Source organism: Falco peregrinus, chromosome 9 (assembly GCF_023634155.1).
Source record: "Falco peregrinus isolate bFalPer1 chromosome 9, bFalPer1.pri, whole genome shotgun sequence".
Classification (NCBI taxonomy): Eukaryota; Metazoa; Chordata; class Aves; order Falconiformes; family Falconidae; genus Falco; species Falco peregrinus.
This window is the reverse complement of record NC_073729.1, coordinates 13,476,203-13,496,350: the sequence shown is the minus strand read 5'-3', so window position 1 is coordinate 13,496,350 and position 20,148 is coordinate 13,476,203. Positions and strand designations below refer to the sequence as shown.

Sequence of the window (20,148 nt, the reverse complement as noted above, 5' to 3'; positions counted from 1 at the left end):
ACCTATCATATTTTACACAGATCAGAGATTAGGAAACTAGATTAATTTTGTTTTGTCTTCCCATTCATTGCCCCTTCTAGTAGATGGACTGGTGGCATCAAAGAAAACTACTAGCTGGAAATTGTCATTAAACAAAAGAAAGTTGTCCTTCAGACTGTATGCAATTAGGAGGTGGAATACTTCACCATAGAGTGTTGTGGATGTAAAATAAACCCCATAGTCTCACTGGAGACTGGGCAGCTTGATTAAAGAGAAAGCCATTTGCATTACTAGGGTAGTGGATACCACATTGGCTAAGGAATTCCTTGAGCTACAAGTGGTGGAAGGCTGAGCGAATGCTTGGGTAAAGCATCACGTTTGCTTGTTCAGTTCTTATTACCTCTTCCTAAACATCTGCTTTTGGCTACTGTTAAGCATATGGTTAGCTATCCGTTTGACCTGACCTTAATGGCACCAGATGAAGCGAGTACAAAGGCACTGAGCTTTGTGTTCTGATGAAAGATATGGCAAGACTCAATGATTTGAAAATTATAGGATTTTTACCTGAATTTTTATTTCCCCTCTCCTGAGTGTATAGCTGGCAATAATCAGTGGTGGGTTTTCATGTACTTATCCCCTATGTTCATTGTTTATTTGTGATCTGATATTAAACTTAGCTTCACAGAAACATAATGGAGAATCTCTTTTAGATTTGAAACCTAGTATTTTTTCCCAAATATGACTTACTATATATTATTTTGAAACATATAATTATATACAAAAAGTCTTAAAGTAGGTACTGTATTCATGACTCATTAATCTAAACATTTTTAGACTAATTTCTAAAGTCGGTGCAGGTAGAATTGTAACTGCATTGTTAGAATATCCTGTCAGTATACAAAAAAATTCTGTCATGAGATTAGTCTAGGCAAGGTTCATATACAGGATTGAAGCTGTCAGTGATAAACCTCCTAGGAAGATCTTTCTGCATTGTACTCCAAGTGTTATAAAAAGGTTAAATTCTTCCCCCTTCAACATTCTCTAAGGCAAGAATAAATTGCATTACTTTTAGCTTACTTCCCTTTGCAAATTAAATGCTCATCTTCATTATTTGACACATTATCTTGGTTAATTTAACCAAATAATAGTAGAATCAGGATATTAAAAATTAAAATATTTATTTTAAGTGTTGTGTTCTAAAAATGTAGTAATGGCACAGGTTAATTGATAAGACTGTAAAATATTGTTTGAAATATAAGTGCATATTTTTTTAAACTTAATTCATAATAAAAAGCATGATTTTCAGTTAAACTTAATTCTATAATATATTCTTCTGGCAGTGGTTTATTTATATGAGAATTAGAGAATTAGAGTTGAGGCACACAGTAGTCTCATGCGAGATCATAGCTAGCAGAGGAACTTGAAACTTCATGAATTTTGTTCATGTAGCAAGAATGTTTGGGATTTTAACTACTATAGATCTTACTGTAGTGGATTTACAAGAAGTGGTAAAGCACGCAGCCTTGCAAGACAGGAAATTTGAACACTATCAAAACAATTTGTTCAGTATGAATGTGAGACCACTTGTTTGTTGTTTCATCTTAAACTGCTCCAGATTAGCTTTCTAGAAGAATCTCCCTTTTCAAAACAAACAAATAGTATAGCTGTTGATTAAGCATACTCCTTCCCCCCTCACCTCTTGGATGTACTTCAACTCATCGTATGCCTGTTTTGCCAGCTTCAGGAAGAGTTTCCAGGAAGGTGTTGTTTTGTTTTTTAAATATATGCCTTGTTTGTATAACACATTCTACATGGAGAGGTAACAGCACATTCAAATACGTCTGTCACGGGTACCCTGTAAGAACCTATTCTTACATGCCTTTAAGATGCTCTAGTTTTGACAAGGTCATTGACAGCTAAATGTTTTAAAGATTATCAGTAGGAGGGGTTTTGTTGGTGCTGAGGTCAATTATTAAAAGTTAAAGTTGTCTGCTTAAAAGCAGGTCTATACTTGTATATTCTAAGCCTTGAAGCAGTTTCAACTACTTTAATTAGCTACCATTATTTTTGTTAGACATGCAATTTAGCCTGACTGGTAAGAGCTCTCTTCACTTGTCAATATAATTGAATTTATCATCTTTTTAAAGCTGAAAAAGATAATCTTCAGAGAAGTACAAAACAGTGATTTGCTAAATACAGTTCTACAAAATACAAGTTACCAGAATTCACCTTCCTGAAGTATGGCCAAATGCCAAATACTGTAACTTATATGTTTGACAACTCCATTTTGGCATGTACTAATTAAATGCAAGTGACACAAAGTATATCCCCTCAAGCCTAGTAAATGTGGACATTAGTAAACTATCTTTTAAATGGAATTTCATATTATTAAAATAATCGCATCTTATGACCTGCAGCAATTCAGAGAGGTGCTTCATAGCTACAGAAAGACACACCTTAGGTCACAGTACCATACTGTAGAACTATCTGGTGAAAAAATGATCAATACTGATAGGCTATGACGGGCTTTTGGCAGCTTTAGGGCAACCTGTCTAGACTTTCTACAGAGAAAAAAAATAAGCTATCTGCACATTACATTGTTGTGGTCTTATTTTTTCCTCTTACAGCTCTCATCCTTTTAAGCAATTAGACTAAAAATTACCTCCAGAGTTTTTCAAAGACCTTCATGCCATTTAATTTACTGATGTTTAAAAGTTAGCTATTATAAATATGGTCTATACGTATTTGTTACTTTGTGGTGGATTTTGTTCTTGACTTTTTATTCCTCTTTAAGTTGTTCTTATTCTCCATCCCTCTCTTGGAACATGAATAGCTCTGTGCAGGGAGTGCTTATGGCTAGAGATTTTTTCCTTAAGGCCACATGTTTACATATCAATTTCTATAATCAGATGAGATTTTTGTCCTTAATTTTTTATAAAGTGTATATTTACGGTGTCTCACTCATATCTGCTCTCTTTGTTTTCTGTGGCCTAGGTAAACTCCAGTGCCTTAAAATTTTGCATCTAATTCGATGACCCACTGAATTCTCTGAGTAGTAGCTACAGACAGTCCATGCACAAAGGTGTTGGGAATGTCTCTTATGTGTTTGGTAGCCTATACAGTGTAGGGGAGAAAAGAGCCATAAATAGGAATTAGTCTTTACCCTTAGTTTTCAATGCAGTTATAAATTGGAATTCATTGCACTGATACTGACAATACTGCTTTTTCTTCATGACTGTTTTAGCCGTGAAAGCATGTTGCTGTGGAAAGAGACTAATGAATAATGATCACAGTAAACTACTTTATTTATGTCCTTATCTGTAGGATCAGAAGAGGTTTTGTCCTGGAGTCAATATGCATAACTTCTAGGTAAATAATCTCTTTTCCTTGTATAGTTTTACGCTTCACCAGTTACTCACCTGCTACTTAGCTGTAGAATGCTTTGTTCAAGAAGAATCAGAAAAAGCTGTGGACTGTTGTATGACTGGACCCAGAAAAGAGTCTGCAGTTGCAAGAGTCTTATTTGTTTATGTGCCTTATTAGCTAAAAGTAGAGTTCACAGTGAAAGCTGCTGATGAGACAGCTCCTTAGTATGGAAACTAAGAATAAAGATTTGGTCCAGGCTTGCCTTAAGTATTTGGCTGACTAAAATGCACTTAAGTGTTAGTTCCTACACATACAGAATGGAGGTAGTTCTTTTGGATGTGGGTGTAATTTGGAAAAATAAAGATACTAGTTGAGAATTTATTCTAGACATCAAAATAGTAAGTTCAAACATCAGAAAACAAATATACTTCAAAGTATTTCATTCCATTTATCTATGAAAGCAGTCAGTGAGCTACCGAAGTACCTGTGCTAAATGATTTGTTTGTTTATTTACAAGAAGAAAGCTGTACTCCTATGGTTTTGAATAGTAACGTAACTAGTGAAGCCAGGGTACAATTGATGCTATCAGAAAAGCCCCATATGGGTGCACTTTAGATCTTTTGAATACCACAAAAGTTTAGTGACCTAGAAATGAATCAATAAAAAGCCATCCTCTATCTGACAAATTGAAGAACTGAGGGATTCTTACAGATGCATTGACTTTAACAATTCAAGATACACTGTTTGTAAAGGCTTTCTGAGACACATTTAATCCTTAGAGTACTGTAGCAGACTATGAGGTGTTTTATATTTAGATCACTCTCCAATACTTTATTTCCTATTTTTACTGTAAGTTTACTGTTATGAAAATCAATGTAAGAAGACTAAAGGAAAAGCTAATGCTAAAATGATGTGTCCTTTACACTGAATGTAAATGGTTTTAATTTGCTAAATTGAAAACTCTTTATTGTTTTGCAAAATATGTTTTGGAAGGGTATGGCAGTGTAAGAACCTCTCTAGTCTTTTTATATTTACAAACAAATCTATCAAAATTACGAACAACAAAATTAATTATAATCTTGGATAGGTGAGTAAAAGGGTTTATATTCCTGTTCCCTGTTGCTTCACTTCTGTAGTTTGTTTTAACATTTAAGCATTTCACATAAAATTTGAGTAAAAATTCTTAACTACTGCAGCCTTATTTCCTCTTAGTTTAGTTAAATAATTATCAACACACAGTATGGTTTCTTGTAGTTATCCGTAGTTTATGGAGTTTCCATGTTACGTTTGGCACAGAACTGAGCAAGTTGTTTGCTTTCTAAAGGAATAATTAATATCAAAGATGATGATCCAGAAAGACTCTCTGCATAGTCGCACGCACATACACAATAAAATACTTGGACTGAATGGGATACTGGCTTATACTCCATTAAATGTCAGTTAAGTCCTGTCCATATGAAATACAACTCAGTGTTTCTGTGCCTCAGATGGTAAAGAAGGTGAACTTTAACTTGTAGATAAAAATTAAGAAATTAAGATTTTTGATTGACCAGGAATGATGTAAATGTTACAGCTGAGGATCCGTCCAGAGCACCTGACTCATGTTTTTTTCTCTTTTGTTCAAAGAGAGGGAGGTCTAACAAAATTGTCTCCTTCCACTGACTTCTGCTGCAGTGATGTGATTATATGGGAGGCTTGGTGGCTTCTTTCAGGTAGCATAGACAATTTAAAAAAAAATTAGTAATTAGATATCATGCTGTCACTTTGATTTCTAGAGCGCTTTGGTTCTTAAACTGAAAACTTCATAGATGGAGATTAGCACATGGAAGTCAATATACTGTGAATAATATATTACCCATTATATTGCAGTAAGCATCTAAAGCATAAATAACCAGAGAGCACCAGTGTTTAGAGGGCAGGGGTGTTGTATCTGTTCGTGGATTGCAGTTATAAGGGAGAATTACTCCCCATATGGGGTTTATTTTCCTTTTGTTGAAGCAGTTTAAGATTAAGCAGGCTCCAAAGGCTGTATTTACAAAATAAGACTGTAACACTTTGTCACAACTTTAGATAGTGTCAGTTCTACTTTTTGCTTCTGCAAAAAGTTTTATCTGTTTTGAGTTACGTAAGTTTACGTAAAATTCAGTTATATCTGAATTGAGTCTTGTCCCCATCCTAATCCTAGTCTCATACATGGATCTACGTGCTCAGTCACAGCACAATGTATTGAGCTGCGTTGCTAGGAAAATAGTTCTTCTATAACACTGTTAATGGCTTTTTAAGCATGCAAGAGTAAACTATATAAAATATTTAATTAAGAGCTCCAAACTTTCAAGGAAATTGCAGTTTGTAATTCTGTAATGCTTTTGGAAATCAGTCCTGCTGAAATTTTAATAAGGAATCCAGTGCTGTCAACAGCAAGCTTTTGTCAGTACTGTGTTAATACGTTATTGGAAGTACATTAGAAAGTTAATATGGCCTACTAAGCAGGTTAACAGTATCAAAAGTAAATTATATTAACATAGTCTGAGTTCTTAAATCCCTCAAACTCTATAATAAACTGGATATATCAATGGCTAGCACGAGCAGCAGTAGTGCTGTAATTATTATATTCCCTTTGGCTTATTTGGATGTCCAGATTTTTTTATGTAATTTCCTGTTTTAGTGACTGTGTAATGAAGCATTTTTCTCTATCTTGAAATGATGCTTTAGAGTCACTTGTAGTTCATTTCTTAGGTTTAATGAAAGGGAAATCTTTAAATAAGTGTTTCTCCTCAACATCAAAGTAGGTAACGTTAGCACTATATCTTTAGGGATTATTCTGAGGAAGAAAGAAATGAAAAAATGAAAGAAATAAATTTTCCAAATTTAAAGTGTATAAGTTTTACCGGGGGGGGGGGGCGGGAGGTGTGTATCCCAAATAATACATATAAACGTGAAATAAAAAAGGCAGGAAATAAATTATGTTTTGCCCAGTATCTCATGGAGGATGGGGAATATCTCTGGGATCTCCAGTGGATCTGAAAACTTGTGGTTTGAGTTCCTTCCTCTTGTTAGTCTAAGAACTGAAAGTGTCAGTACTTGTGCATGATATTAGGAGTGCAGCAGTGCAACACTATTTTACTGCAATTTGATTCTTAAGTTTCCCCATTGTTATTAATATTCTTGCTCCTTTTTGGATATACAACTCCTTTCTTTCTTTTCTCCCACTCCACTTCATTGGTTCTCTTTGACTCAAGCTCCAAAGCATACTATTCTGGTACATATCAAAGCTATATTCTCTTTGTTTTCCTTCCTCAGTATTTTTTAGAAGTTAAATTTGAATGACAACTTGCTTATTTTCAGCCTTTGTTATGGTTTTGTGGTTTTTCTTTTAATATTTTTGCATGTGATTTATAACAGGAAAGAAAAAAACCAAAATAAAGAACACAAGAAATGGATTAAGAGTCTTGTTGGTTCTTTATAAAGAAAATCTATCTCTGTATTTTTCTGCCACAACATCCCTGTGTATTATCTTCTAGCAAGCAGATTAACAGATGAAAAAGGGAAACCTGACATTGTTGCATTTACTTTTCTCCCAAAGTATTTCAGATATCTTTCTAAATATATGTCAGAAATACGTTATTCCAAAGGGCATGATCTAAAATTTTACTGGAAAATTAATAGGGTAATTATATTGTTAAGAATTTAATTTTTTTTGCTGGCATTAATATTGCTATTGTTTATATTTCCTAAAAATAAAGAAAATTAGAGATGGTTCAAATTTTGGTTGTTATTTACTCATTCACTTCCTGTATGGTTTTGAGTTATGATAAATTTTAATTGTATGAAGATAATTAAGACTTCCTAATTCTGGTAATTCCTGTTACGTAACTTGCAACAAAGAAGCTGAAGGAAATAATAGCCTTTCTGCAGTCAGTTGAGTTTGTGGTTTTATTTCAGTAGGTTAGTATTCACCTCTGTTTAACAGATGTTGTCTCACTTAAACTCTAAGTTCATGTGCCTTTTGAATGTGTTTGTGTTTTTGCTTTGGTTAGCTTTCAGAAACAGTGTTGCAAATTGTTTGTTTTTTTCAGTAGATTCATTTGTTTTGTGTATTTTTGTAGTTCTCACAGTTTTGAAAGAAATGTACATGTAAGAATGTCTGTAAGAAATGATATCTTTATGCCAAATATGATTACATTATGAAACGCATCAATTAATAGATATTTTAAGCAAGTTTAATAATATTTTAAGCATTAAGAATATAAATATTAACATAGTTCTCATAAATGAGTAAAAAACCCCTCCCATTAAGCCATTATTTTGGTAACCTTAGTCAATAGTTATGGGAAACCTTGTTAGGAAGATAGCACTACTAATGCATCCCATCTATGTCTTAGAATCAAATACATGATTGAGAACGATTTCTCTGGCTTCAAAAAGTAGGGATACAATATTGTCAAGCATTAGTTTTAAAACCTTGGAATCATATTTTGCCTATTATCTCTGTTGTACATTATATATTCTATCCCAGCTGAAACCAGGACAATATGTTAGGAGGTAGACCAAAAGAGGGCTTTTACAGTATTGTGAAAATACAGGTGGGTGATTTATCTAACAAAAAAGAAAAAAAATCCAACCATTCTTGTTTTCACAGAGGAAGATAAGTATGGTCTATACTCCAGTTTTTTGTTCAAGTATTTTCTCGCAGAGGGAGTTGTCTGTGGACATGACTTGTTTGTTGCTTCTGCTAAAGAGCATCCTGAGAACATCTTAAAGGTAAAGAAAACTTGTAGCTTTTGACAAGTAACACTGTAATCTTTCGATAAATGTATACATTTTGAAGTGTACAAATTGTATAGTAAGAAATTAATCTTGGTGATTCATAAGAATGTGTTGGGAAATGCAGGAGTATTTACACTAGCCAGATTTGGGAATTATAATTAGATCAGTATCCTCTGTCTATGAACAATGGAGTAAGATCCTCCCATGGCCAAATCGAGCTAGGAGCCTGCTTATCCTTTATTTTGATGATGGACAAAACCAGACAGACTAGCTGGCTTAGCTGAATGGTTTGAGTAAACCCAACCGTTTACAGTTTCCACCTGCCTATCAGGAAGAATTGAGCTGGTTGTGGAAACAGTGTACAATACATGTAGATACTTATTATAGTCTCCTATAGAAAAGAAAAATGTCATTTAACATCTTTACAGCTTCCTGTACACCTGCTTTTCATTCTGATTGTCTTTTTTATGCTAGGAAATATCGTCAGCTTTGGGTCAGGTCATATAGAAAGGTTCCTTTCAGACATCAGTGAGCTCCTAATCAAACACTGAGTGTTTCCATTATAAGGAAATTGTATAAGGGAAAAAGCCTGATCCACACTACGAAAATGCTGAAGTATGAGGATAATCTTACAAAATTTCATTAAATATTTTATGTCTTTCTAAGGCTGCTTTTTTCTAATATCACAAGTAACATATAATTTACTGATTACTTCTGCATCAAGTGAAGTCTGGCTATGTCCTTAAGAGTCTTCAGAGACTATTTCTGGACAAAATGATTTCTTTTCTTTTTTCCTGCCTACTGATGGTAGATTCTATGCCTTGTCTATTAAATATTAACTTCAGTATTCAGGGAAAAGTATATTCTTAATGAAATTATATGATTATGGTTATGAAAAATATAATTTTTTTATCATTTTGAATCTAAAGAGGGTTCATTTAGGGGTGAAGTTTTTAACATTTGCTCTTGTGGTTTAGAATACAACCTAAACAGATAAGTTTTGATTTTGAAGCATGAATTACGTAAGAACATGCTATTTTTTTAATAATATTTGGTTTTAAATAACTGATAATCAAGTCATTGACTCTCTGTCCATATAATACATGATCATTGTGATCGATTTTCTGATCAAAATTAAATTATTCAAATGAAATTTTTTATTGCATTGCATTAAAATTTCTTAAAAAGGTGTAGCTAACGCATTTTATTTTTCGTTCATTCACCTTTGAATCAATTTTTTATAACATGTCATACTTTTCGTAGCTCCTGTTAACTTCCTTTTGCAAGTTAAACAGACGTTCTTACATACATCTATCCTTCCTTGTACCAGTTTGAGTTTGTGGTCAGTTAGTTCAGTGTGACTTACTGAGCTCTGTTTTCTGATTTGGAATAAGTTTTCTTTCTTATTTTTCAGGGGTAGACACAAGGTAATAATACTGCATTCCTCTGTTGTAACTCCATAGTGGTGTTACTGTAAGAGATTATAAATGGTTGGACAATACTACCACGGAAGAGTTGAGGAAAACAAGTTTTTATCTTGTTTTCTTCTTCCATTTGTGTGTTTATATACCCAACAGTACTTTTGTCTACCCTTTTCGACTCTTACCTTGACTATTCAACACTTCCTTTGCTTAACAGACAAGGCATGGTAGAGTTGATTTCTCTGATTTGTATTGCTGTCTTGAAATTTCTTCAGTGAAGTAACCCTGTAATGTGTGAGGCATCAATCTAGAAAATTACATACTTTTACACTTGGAAAGCTTAGGCACTTCTTTCTTGAAATGCCAATATGTGTTACCTGAAAAACATTATTGCTTCACCTGGAAAAAGTCAATCTAAGATTGGCATTGGCCACAGTTAGCTCTCCAAGTCACAGAAGTAGAGGAGTTTTCCCTATGACTGCCTCACTTGGTTTTTAATAAAAGAGGACCTTCAGGTGCTTCAGGAAGTCCTCTCCTGTCATAAAAATGAGCTGTTTGGGTTTTGGATGTCTCCACTAAGTCAGGATTTTAATACAACATACCTGACCATTGACTAATACTGCATTTTATTTAATGAGATTAGTAATTAATTTATTTTCAGTATCTGATTGGACTGTATTTTTTACTAGAAAGGCAACACACATATAGTACATATCTACCTGAGTTATACATTTTATCCTTGGTTTTTATTTTATAAAATTCAAGTATTGATTCAATATATTCTATGGCTAGAATTCTAATTAACTGGTGTTCTACATAAAGGCAGTTCATTAACTGCCTCATGTCCATATTGTGTGGTCAGTCTATTTATATATTCAGCTCTCTGATGAGATGCCATAATTGCCCTATTCTAATTTTGTGATGTGATTGGAAGTTTCTTGAACCTATAACCAAGACAAATATTGCTGGTAGTAGGAAGGGGAAAAGACATTCTTATAGACCATAATTATCTTGAAATTGTGTATAACTAAAAGACAAGCAGAGGATAAAAAGCCCTGATCAGCTGCCTAAGATATATTATATTACCACCCACCAATTTATCCATCATCCTTTGAAAACATATTCATGCCTTTTGTAGTCAAAGCTCCTTCAGGAAATTGGCATTAAGACATAATGCTGAAAAATTATACACCTCTGGTAAAACCTACAGAACTATATACATGCAGTTTTTTATAAAGTATTTTAAACATTTGAGAGCATTTCTGTTCAATCTATATTCTTCAACAAAAGGCAACTTTTTACTCTGAGGGCGTAAATATGGGGAACAGTGTATAATATAAGAAATAGTATGGTATACTTCTGTGATTTAGCATAAAATAAAAACAATTGCATTGGTAACTGGAAAACTAATTCAATAATAAAATGACTGAAGGAAATATATCTTACCATTCCATTTTCAGTACCATACCTTATTAAGTTTAGACTACAAATTATGAAAGGCAGTTAGGTGCTCAAGCTTAAACAAAGAGAAACTAATAAAGTATGTAGGGTTTATTCTTGTATCTATTTCCTTAAATTCACTGTGTTTAGTGGCTTTTTTTTTTTTTAATAATTCAGCACTCTGAAGTTAATGCCAGCTATTTTGAAGTTGCGTGCAGTGTATTGGAACATTTATTACAGAGGATAACTTAATTTAAATACTGTTATACTTTTTGCAAGAAACAAGCTAGGGGGTTGAATATTACCTTGAACATCAATATAGCCAAAATTAGAACAGGCTTGCATCCACTTTAAGTTAGGCTGGGTACCAGCCTGACTTCTGGAAGCCATAAAAATACAATAACTAACAGCTTCGTTCTTTACACCCATTCTCCTTGTTGGTGCCAAGATATGGTTCCAGTCTTTAAAAAAAAATTATAAAATGTATCTGTATTTGTGGTGGCTGCATTTCTATACTTCTCACTTTTACTACTTCAGATTTGGAACTAAAATTCTAGAATGGCCTAAACTGCCTTTGTAAGAATTTCTTTGCCTTTTTTGCCAATTATTTTATCTAGACCTTGGGAGGGAACTGATTCTCACAAGTTTTAATTAGAAAAAAAATGGATTATATTTGCCAGCTAGGAGCACATCTTGCCAATAGAGAGTGCTTTCTGTTAAGTTGCTTTTACCATGAAGCCTGTGCAAAGTTTGTCTTGAAAGGAAGACCTACTGGTCATTATACATGCTGGGAAACAGAAACCAGCATCCCCTGAAGCCCAGCAATTTCCCTGTGGGACCCTGACCAATGTTACCTCAATGACCATGACTGGAAGCCTGAGGTGGAAGAGTGGAGGTCCCGAACTGCTCTCTAGAGCTGCATCTGTTCATCCCCTGTGGAAAAGTTTTACGCACTTCTATGGAATTTCTGGTTTCAAGCTGGAATTTTATTACAGGATATTTCTGGACTCTGTTGAGATTGCCTTTTGGAGGTTCTGGTACAAGAAGAGAGGCTAAAGAGCATACCCTTCAAGAAAAAAGCCATGCTGTGACATAATCTATGAGCCTGCTGCTTGTGGTGGGGTTGCTTTTCCTACTTCTGCTATAGAGGATAACCTTCTTAGAAAGAAATTTATACCCCAGAATTCCAGCCTCAACCAAGTCCTTTGAGGTGTACCATACTAAGGAATGAAGCGGTATATACCTTGTACATCTGGTGTCATTGTACTTCCAGGTTTGAAAATTAACAATGTGCAAACTGCTCTGTGGAGAACTACAGAGAAGATCCTCTGGAGAGGTAAAGCCCTTAGCGTGCACATGTATCAGATATACAGCTTCACTGTGTTTGCTGGATGTAGTCCGAAGTCAAGTCAGTCAGGAGAAACCACACGAGTGGTGTGGGGTACTACAGTGAAAGGGAAAAATGCAGCGTCACTTGTTATTTCCAGGGGGCTTTTTAATAAAACAACAACAATAAACAACCCACTGAGCTTCAGTGTTATATTACTGTGTATGCAAACAACCTTCTGAAAGAAAGTGTAGCTGTCTACATGGACTTTTTTATTCCAGCAAAGTACATTCAACCATGATACTTGCATTTTTCCCCTCGTAGATATGACTCTAAAACACTTTTGTCAAAAGGAAGAATGGAAACCTGGAAGAAATGATAATGCTGGTGACCAGGGCTTTCCAAGCTTTCATTTTCAAAGCACTATTCTAACCCCTTACAGTCTCTTCGCTATCTGGTGTTGTGAAAGAAGCTGTGTATGAATGCAAGAGGTATTTTTTCCTGTCATCTGACATTTTTAGATGCTACATAAAGAAACTAAAAGCATAACGACTTGAAAGGTAAAAATATATATGCAACTAGGGCTACATTCCTATCATCCTTTTTTTCCCAATTGTATTTTCAAAATACATGAGCTTGTTACAGTGATTCAGCTGCTGCGTGCTGTTAAATGTTATCACTTAATACACAGAAATCCAATTACATTTACAGCACTAGTGAACTTTCCTGCCACCTATTATCTCTCTTTTCTGAAGTAAAGATAGCCTTTTGGCACAAAGACTAGGGTTGAAGCTGACCCTGGCAGCTGTCTCAGGGTTTGAAAGTTCCTTTGAAAAATCTAATTTCTTTATTATATAGTTCTTGTTCATCTGTTTGGTTTTCTTGCTTGCATGTTGGGTAAATGGAATATCTATTTTATGTCTTTCTGTATTAAAATGCAAATATTTTAATTATATATTTTCTGCATTAAAAAACTGTGTTTTAAATTTGAGAGAGACATTGTATGATTGTGAAAGAGGATGCTGGGAAAAAATTAATCACTTCTGTTTAAAAAGAATGAAATCCTTTTAAGCAGTACCCACGCTGGGAACCATCTAAAGTGTAAAGCTTAGTCTTTGTCAAAAGTTCAAACCAATCTAATAAAAAGATTTTCCAGAACCAGAGGAAATAAATGTTTCACTCAAACTTCAGGATTCCTATCTACCAGTCTTGGCTGTTTTTTAGGATATTTTCATTCATTGTCTTAGTTATGAAATTAGGTTTGTTTTTAAACTTGGGTCTTACTTAGCCTGTTAAATGTATCATAAAAGTAGTAGCTTAAAAAAGCCAAGTGTTTAGGTTTCAGTTTTCACAAATAACTGTTTTACACATCTAGTTGGTAACTTTGTAGAATTTATTTGCTCAGTTAGTAAACTGTTGCTTACAGTGCTCATCTCTAAAGGTCTTCATGAATAATGCCATTATTAAATCTGTTTAGGCTACTTCATTGTACAGTGCAGCAGAGTTTACAGAATTTTGGACAAGGGCATTCCCAGTTTTATTTAGTTTCTTCACATTACTTTTTTTGATATGTCGTTCTTTTTTTTTGTTGTACTTACCTTTTACTAACTTAACCATTCATGAACTGATTCAGAAAAAGATTAACAAAAAAAATACCCAGTCTTCTCATATGCCTTCCTGGATTTCAGTGTTGTCAAGTGGAGCCACAGTGCAAGGAAGTTAGAGCAGAGAGCTCTATGACTTGACTGTAGAGTTTACTTCTGTGTGTGATAAGCAGAGAATATATTGCCATGGGTTAACAAAAAATACCCCTTAGAGTACTTTCAATTAACCTTTTTTAATTCATAAAAGAGAGGAATATTACTTCCTTTTTTCCTTCACACAATTCTCGTTTATCCTGGGTTGACATCCATTTGGTCCTCTTGTATGTCAAAGAAAAATTTCCATAGAACAGCCTTACCTGGAGGTTGAAATAAATTGTTGTACAAGGGCCACTGAGAGGAGAAAAATTCTGTATCCAGTCATTTGTGTTCTTTAACAATAGACCTTGTCTTCACAAGTGTTTACAAGCAAAATAGAATCCTCCCCCCTTTTGGGAGTAGGGCCCTTTAAACTGACATTTATATAATACATTATTGAAAAGAAAATATTTACCCTTCCTGACTTACCATCTGGTATCCTTTAAATACTAAAAATTAGCATAATGAAAAAAAGCCTTAAATACATGTGAGTTTAAACTATTTAAATATTGTTGCAGTTAGAGATCAACAGTGAATCGTACTCCCCTTAATATTTTTTTATTTCATTTAATCATAGCTGTGATGATACTACATTGCAAAGTAGTTGCATAAAACCGTGTGAACAACATATTTATTGATACATAAATAGATAATGTTTTAAATTCTTAAGTACTATTAATTACACAGTTATTGAAACCCGTAAGGATCAAAGGATTTTATATAAGAGGGATTTCACATACAGCTTGGATTATGTTGCTAAATAATAGCACAGTAGTACTTCTTTAGCATTGTAAAATAGCTTAGAGAGGAGTATGATGCCTATAGTTGGTGTAATGCATTGGTAATTAAGAGGGTGTGAGGTTAAGCTTCATTAACTGCTGTGGGATTGTATCTTGGATTTTATTATCCCCTAGAGAACATAAGAAGTGAGAGAGGTCAAACTGTTAGAATCTGATTTTGCTTCGTGCATCTGCCAAAACAAGGCAGGCAAAGTAATGTGGCAGCAGACACAGAAGGACCTGGATTGCTAGCAGATACAGGTTGTACACCATTTTCTTACAAAGATAAAAGATTTGTTAATGAAATAAATTATTTCATATTTGCAATAAAACTTTCATAAGCTTAGTTCATAGGAAACAAAATTGTTTTCCTTGCACTGTCATTTAGTATTAGCACTTTAGAATTATTTTTTTCCCAAAACTGATTTTTTTATTTTAAAACATACCAACAAGCTTCCTCCTTTTTTCCTCCCTACTACATCTCACTCTAGACACAAAGGCCCCAACCAAACTGCAATTAGTAACTTTAGCACTTGTCTGCCTTTTTCTGTATTCATGCTGCATAGCGAAGACTTGTATTTTAGTTGACCCCAAGAAATGCTTGTTTTCTTTTTTTTTATTTTAACTAATGCACTGCTACATGCTTTGTTTTTTTATTTACCTTATGAGAGATTTGTCTTTTTTTAGCCTGGGAGAATGTAACAGTTCTAAGGAGCTGACACACTGATGCCACAAAATTGTCAGTCCCAAACCTTTTCAAAGCTGTAAGGTATGGAAGCTGAGATATTTTTAAGCAGAAAGAGGTTAAATAGAGATATTATGGGCTGAGAAATCAACTCTCTTTTCTTAGTCTTTAGTTTAAATAACACTTTTATTTCAAAATTCTGTATGAGATTTTGGAAGTAACTTTTAAACATTTTAATAATCTTGTATTCTGAAATTCTGATTTTGATTCTAAGAATATAAATTTATTTAATCCTAAATAGCCTCAAAATCCCAAATCCTTTTTAAAATTCTGATAATTTCTCTGCAGAATTTAAGTGCTTTTTACATGTGATGGAGAAACACAGTTCTCAAACATAAATAAGGATTTAATAAGACTGCTGGAAACTAGTGTCTTTGTTTCTCAGTTTGTAGTGTATCTGGGAAAAAGGGTGTTGTGCTAAAGCTCTTGAATCTCCAACATGCACATATTTTGAGGAGAAGCCCAGGCTTAGCCATATTTAAATGTTGCTCATAGAAACCATGCCCTCCACTGATCTCTGTATGTGTTCTGCTGTGTAGTTTTCAGTTCAGTTTTTGTATAGCTGTGCCAGAGGACGCCTCTGTTCTGTGGCTAGTTTGGCTGCTGGTCTGCTTCACCCTTTCCATAATTCTTTCATTTTTCCTTCTGTTTTTAAGAACAATCTGAGAACTGATGAATACTTTGTAGTTCTTGGACAGTAGTGAAACCTTTCATCACATTGAAGAGCTGTGAAGTATATATACAACCAGCCAGCCTTTATCTTTGAGAATATACCCATGTCATGAGAACTGGGGAGTTTTTCTGAGTTACATGTTCTCTATCAGTTGGCCATGGTCAGGTTTGGAAAGAGCTATTTCCTTGAAACAAAGCATAGCACTTAATTTGCAGTGTCAGAAGAGGGAAAAGTCTTTTATTCCAGTTCTGGTTATCATGAAGATGAAAAGAGGATATGAAGATTAAACTGTTTGGATAATTTCAATTTCAAGATTTTCAAGATTTCCCGTAAAGCAGGTTTATATAGCTGTGTTCTGTGTCTGTAATTCTCCCAAGTCTCAAGGCTACTAACCAGTTTTAAGCTCTCTCCCTTTCCAAATGTGCTTATATAAAGATTTAGTTAAAAGATTTTTAAAAATTATGGACTGGGATGCATGAATCAGTACATCCTAAGAAAACAATCACCTATGTATTCTGTTTAGTCTTTTACCAGGCTAATGAAGGCATGCATGTTTGCTTCTGGGCATCATAGATGTACCTTCAATCAGCAACTGCATGTTCTGCCTTGCTTTCCTACAATTTGGTGTAAATGGGAGAGAAATGAGGGTAAACAGAAGCTGGGATAATAGTGATAAAGTTAGGATGCAAATCTGGAGGTAAATGAGCTTTATTAGTTCTGTTTGTTAATCTTTCTCTAAAATGTGTTCAAATTACAAATATATTCAGTCCATTAATAGGTTTGGAATTCTTTTTCCTATTTGTGCTTAAGTACAACATCTTGGAATATATTTATCAAGTTAATATACCAAGAGGAGCTCAAGCAATGGGTCTTCAAAATACCAGTCAGCTCTAAAGGCAGACTACATTTTCCAGATTGCAGCTGAATTATGTACAAAGCCTACTAAGAAGCCATAAATTTCACAACCACCACATGCAAGATTATGATTCAGGCTATGTTTGCTTTAGAGCACAGTGTTTGTTGGGTTAGAAAATTCAATGGCTGTGAGACCTAGTAGCCCCAGAAATGTCTTAATCTTGCTGCATCATGTGAACACATATCTTGCATAGGGACGAGAACATCTATGAAACATATTATTCAGCTAAGCATGGTAGTTACTATGTAACTGCATTATGGAAAAGCAGCGGAGGAAATAAGGATTGCTTTTTGTATGAGAGTTCTTCAAGTGCTCCTGCTTCCTTCTGTGGGGCAGCAAGGGACAAGACAGCGTACACCAGACCTAAGCTGATGTGTCTGCTAACTGCCATGGTACTGAGTGTCAGGTCTTCTCATGTTGCTTTGTGTGATTTTAGTCATGCTTAGACAACCATTTTACAATGTTAGAAGTTCTTTATTATGTGAGAATAAACCCTCTTTATTATGTCAGATATGAAAACTGAACTATATTGGCAAAAAAGGCTACTGCAGATGAATACTTAGATTTTCATCTCTGAAAGCCAAAATCTTTATCAGCTTCAGGTGAAACCATTTTTCCGTGATCTCTTCATCTGCTTTACTCCTGTTAACAGTTAAGGTGTACCACAGTGCCTAATTGTTGCATTGGTATTGTGTCTCTGCTTGTTTTGGACTTGAGCTTCTAGATCAGGGGTCCTCAAACTTTTTAAACAGGGGGCCAGTGCGTGGATGAAGTGGCAGGCAGTCATCTGCGGCTGCTTGGTTTCCGCCCCCCCCCTCCCCCCCCCCCCGCAAACCTCTGGTGGGGGCAGGGGGCAGGGGGGTTCTGTAAATACCAGGGGCCAGACTGAGGACCCTGGGGGGCCATATCCGGCTCACGGGCCGTAGTTTGAGGAACCCTGTTCTAGGGTGTCAACAGCTACTATTTGTAGTGTCTCCCTTCCACATAGTGCCCTGTAGGAAGGTTTTGTACTGTGCTTGACTGCAAGGCAGGAACTTTTTTTCAGTGTTACATGAGTGAAGTAGCTTGTACTTTATGAGTAATGCTTGAAGAACCTTTCACCCCTTATTGTCTTGACCTCTGTTCTATTTTAGTGTAAAATAGTCTCTTTGTAAAACATACATTATGTGTGGTTATAGGAAAGCAAATGTATATAGCTAAATGTCCCTGTCTCAAATTTGTATTTGCCAATTATTACATAATAACAATGAACCAGCAGTACAACTGACAGGTATGCAGTGATTCTAGAGCAGAAAAATATTAAATAACTTTAATAAAATATTGGTGCTAGGTTTGCTTAGAGTAAAGGTGAATAGTAAAATATGCCATTTCCTGGATTTCAGCTTTGCAGATGATGTGAGAAGCTGCCCAGTGACAGATACTACAGCAGGATGAGGTAGCAAATTGTTCTGTCAGTGGTAGCATCTCAGGGAGTTTGATTAAATGCTTAGGCAGGATTTCATGATCTCTTCCAAACTGTGGCTGGCATCTTGTTTTCAGAAAAACAGAGGTGCCCCACCACTCAAAAAGTTGCAGGTACTACCTGGGAGCCAGTTGATCTTGGTGAATGAAAAGAACGGGTATCTGGAAGTGTTGTTTTGGCCTGCAAAAATATTCCTTTACAGAACTCACTTTTAAAATTAAGATTGATTTTATTTATTTAATTACTATAATTGAGCAATATTTTGAGATGGTCATGTATCACCAGCTCTTCACTGAAAAAGAACAACCTTTACACATTAGCCAGCTTAAATCTATGAATAACTTTATTGGGAAATTAAATCTGCATAATAGTTTTAACTGATCAGTAATTTGTCTTCAAAATAGCACCTTAATTGGAAACCAAGATTATTTACTCTTTAATGTGGATATCTGAGCTATAAAATTAGAAGTTCAAAAGAACATTCTTCTTTTTAGAAAAATCCTTTTAAAAGTAAAGATAGGAAACTCTTAGAAGTAAATGCAAATAAATTGTATCTGCATATATGTGAAATGCACTGACATGCTCATCAGCTCATGTTTGTATTTATGCTTTCTCAGAACCTTTCAGTAAAGTGTTCTGTTTTCATTTTCTCCTGTCAGAAATCTTTGAAAGTTTCCTTGCTTTCTTTCTGGGTAGATATAAGGAAACTTAGACAAAAGTAAATTTCTTTTTTTACTATAACATCTGTTATAAACCTGTAACTGTAATGAATACTGTAAATAATAATTTAAAATTATAATCTTCATTAATCTTTCCTACTCATAAAAGCTTAATTTTTGCAACTGCAGCAATATGAGTTTATTGTATACAGGTGTATCTTTTAAGCAAGCTGAAAATTTAACTCTTACATAACCATTCTCATAAATAGACTTTACCAGGCTTTTGCAGTTCATTTGCAAAAAGAAAGTAAATAAAATAATTTGCTCAGAGGTATGGCTTGCATCTTCTGTTTAGCTGCTGAAATACATAGGTACAGTTGTTCTAGTCTGCAACTTGGTTGAAGTAAGTACATAAAAGTTTTCATAGCTTCCATGACCTTTTACCTTGGAGGGTGTATTGACCAACCACTGAACGAGAGACAGAAACAACTGTTCTGAATGTAGAAACATTTGTTCTCAATTTTGTCAAAAACTATAGATATTACGTTAATTCACACTAAAGAATCAAAAATAACGCATGTTGTTCATAAGGTTACATATTGAACTATATAAAGGTTTTCTCTCCCATATTCCTTAATACTGAATTAGTGTAATACTAAAGACAAAATGGATTTATTTAAACTTTCTTTGTCTTCCTTCTATGTGTGCCTGTACCATGTCTGCCTACATAAAGCGTGAATGTCATTTATATGTTTGTGGTCAGTACCAGCTCTGCCTATGTTCACTGTTTTTATGCGTATCCTACACCTAAAGGAGATTCTTCTGAAGTTTTCAAATTTGTTTTTTCACATCCTCACACTTAGTACCTTGTAACA

General features: G+C 34.6%; 1 protein-coding gene across 1 annotated transcript in view; it reads left to right on the top strand.

Moving 5' to 3' along the window:
- ELP4 (elongator acetyltransferase complex subunit 4) overlaps window positions 1-20,148 on the top strand; it is a 149,916-nt gene that overhangs the window by 9,417 nt on the left and 120,351 nt on the right. Inside the window, exon 3 of the mRNA XM_055814759.1 lies at window positions 7,985-8,106. Coding sequence (XP_055670734.1) covers window positions 7,985-8,106 — 122 coding nt within the window. The remainder of the gene's footprint in view (window positions 1-7,984; window positions 8,107-20,148) is intronic.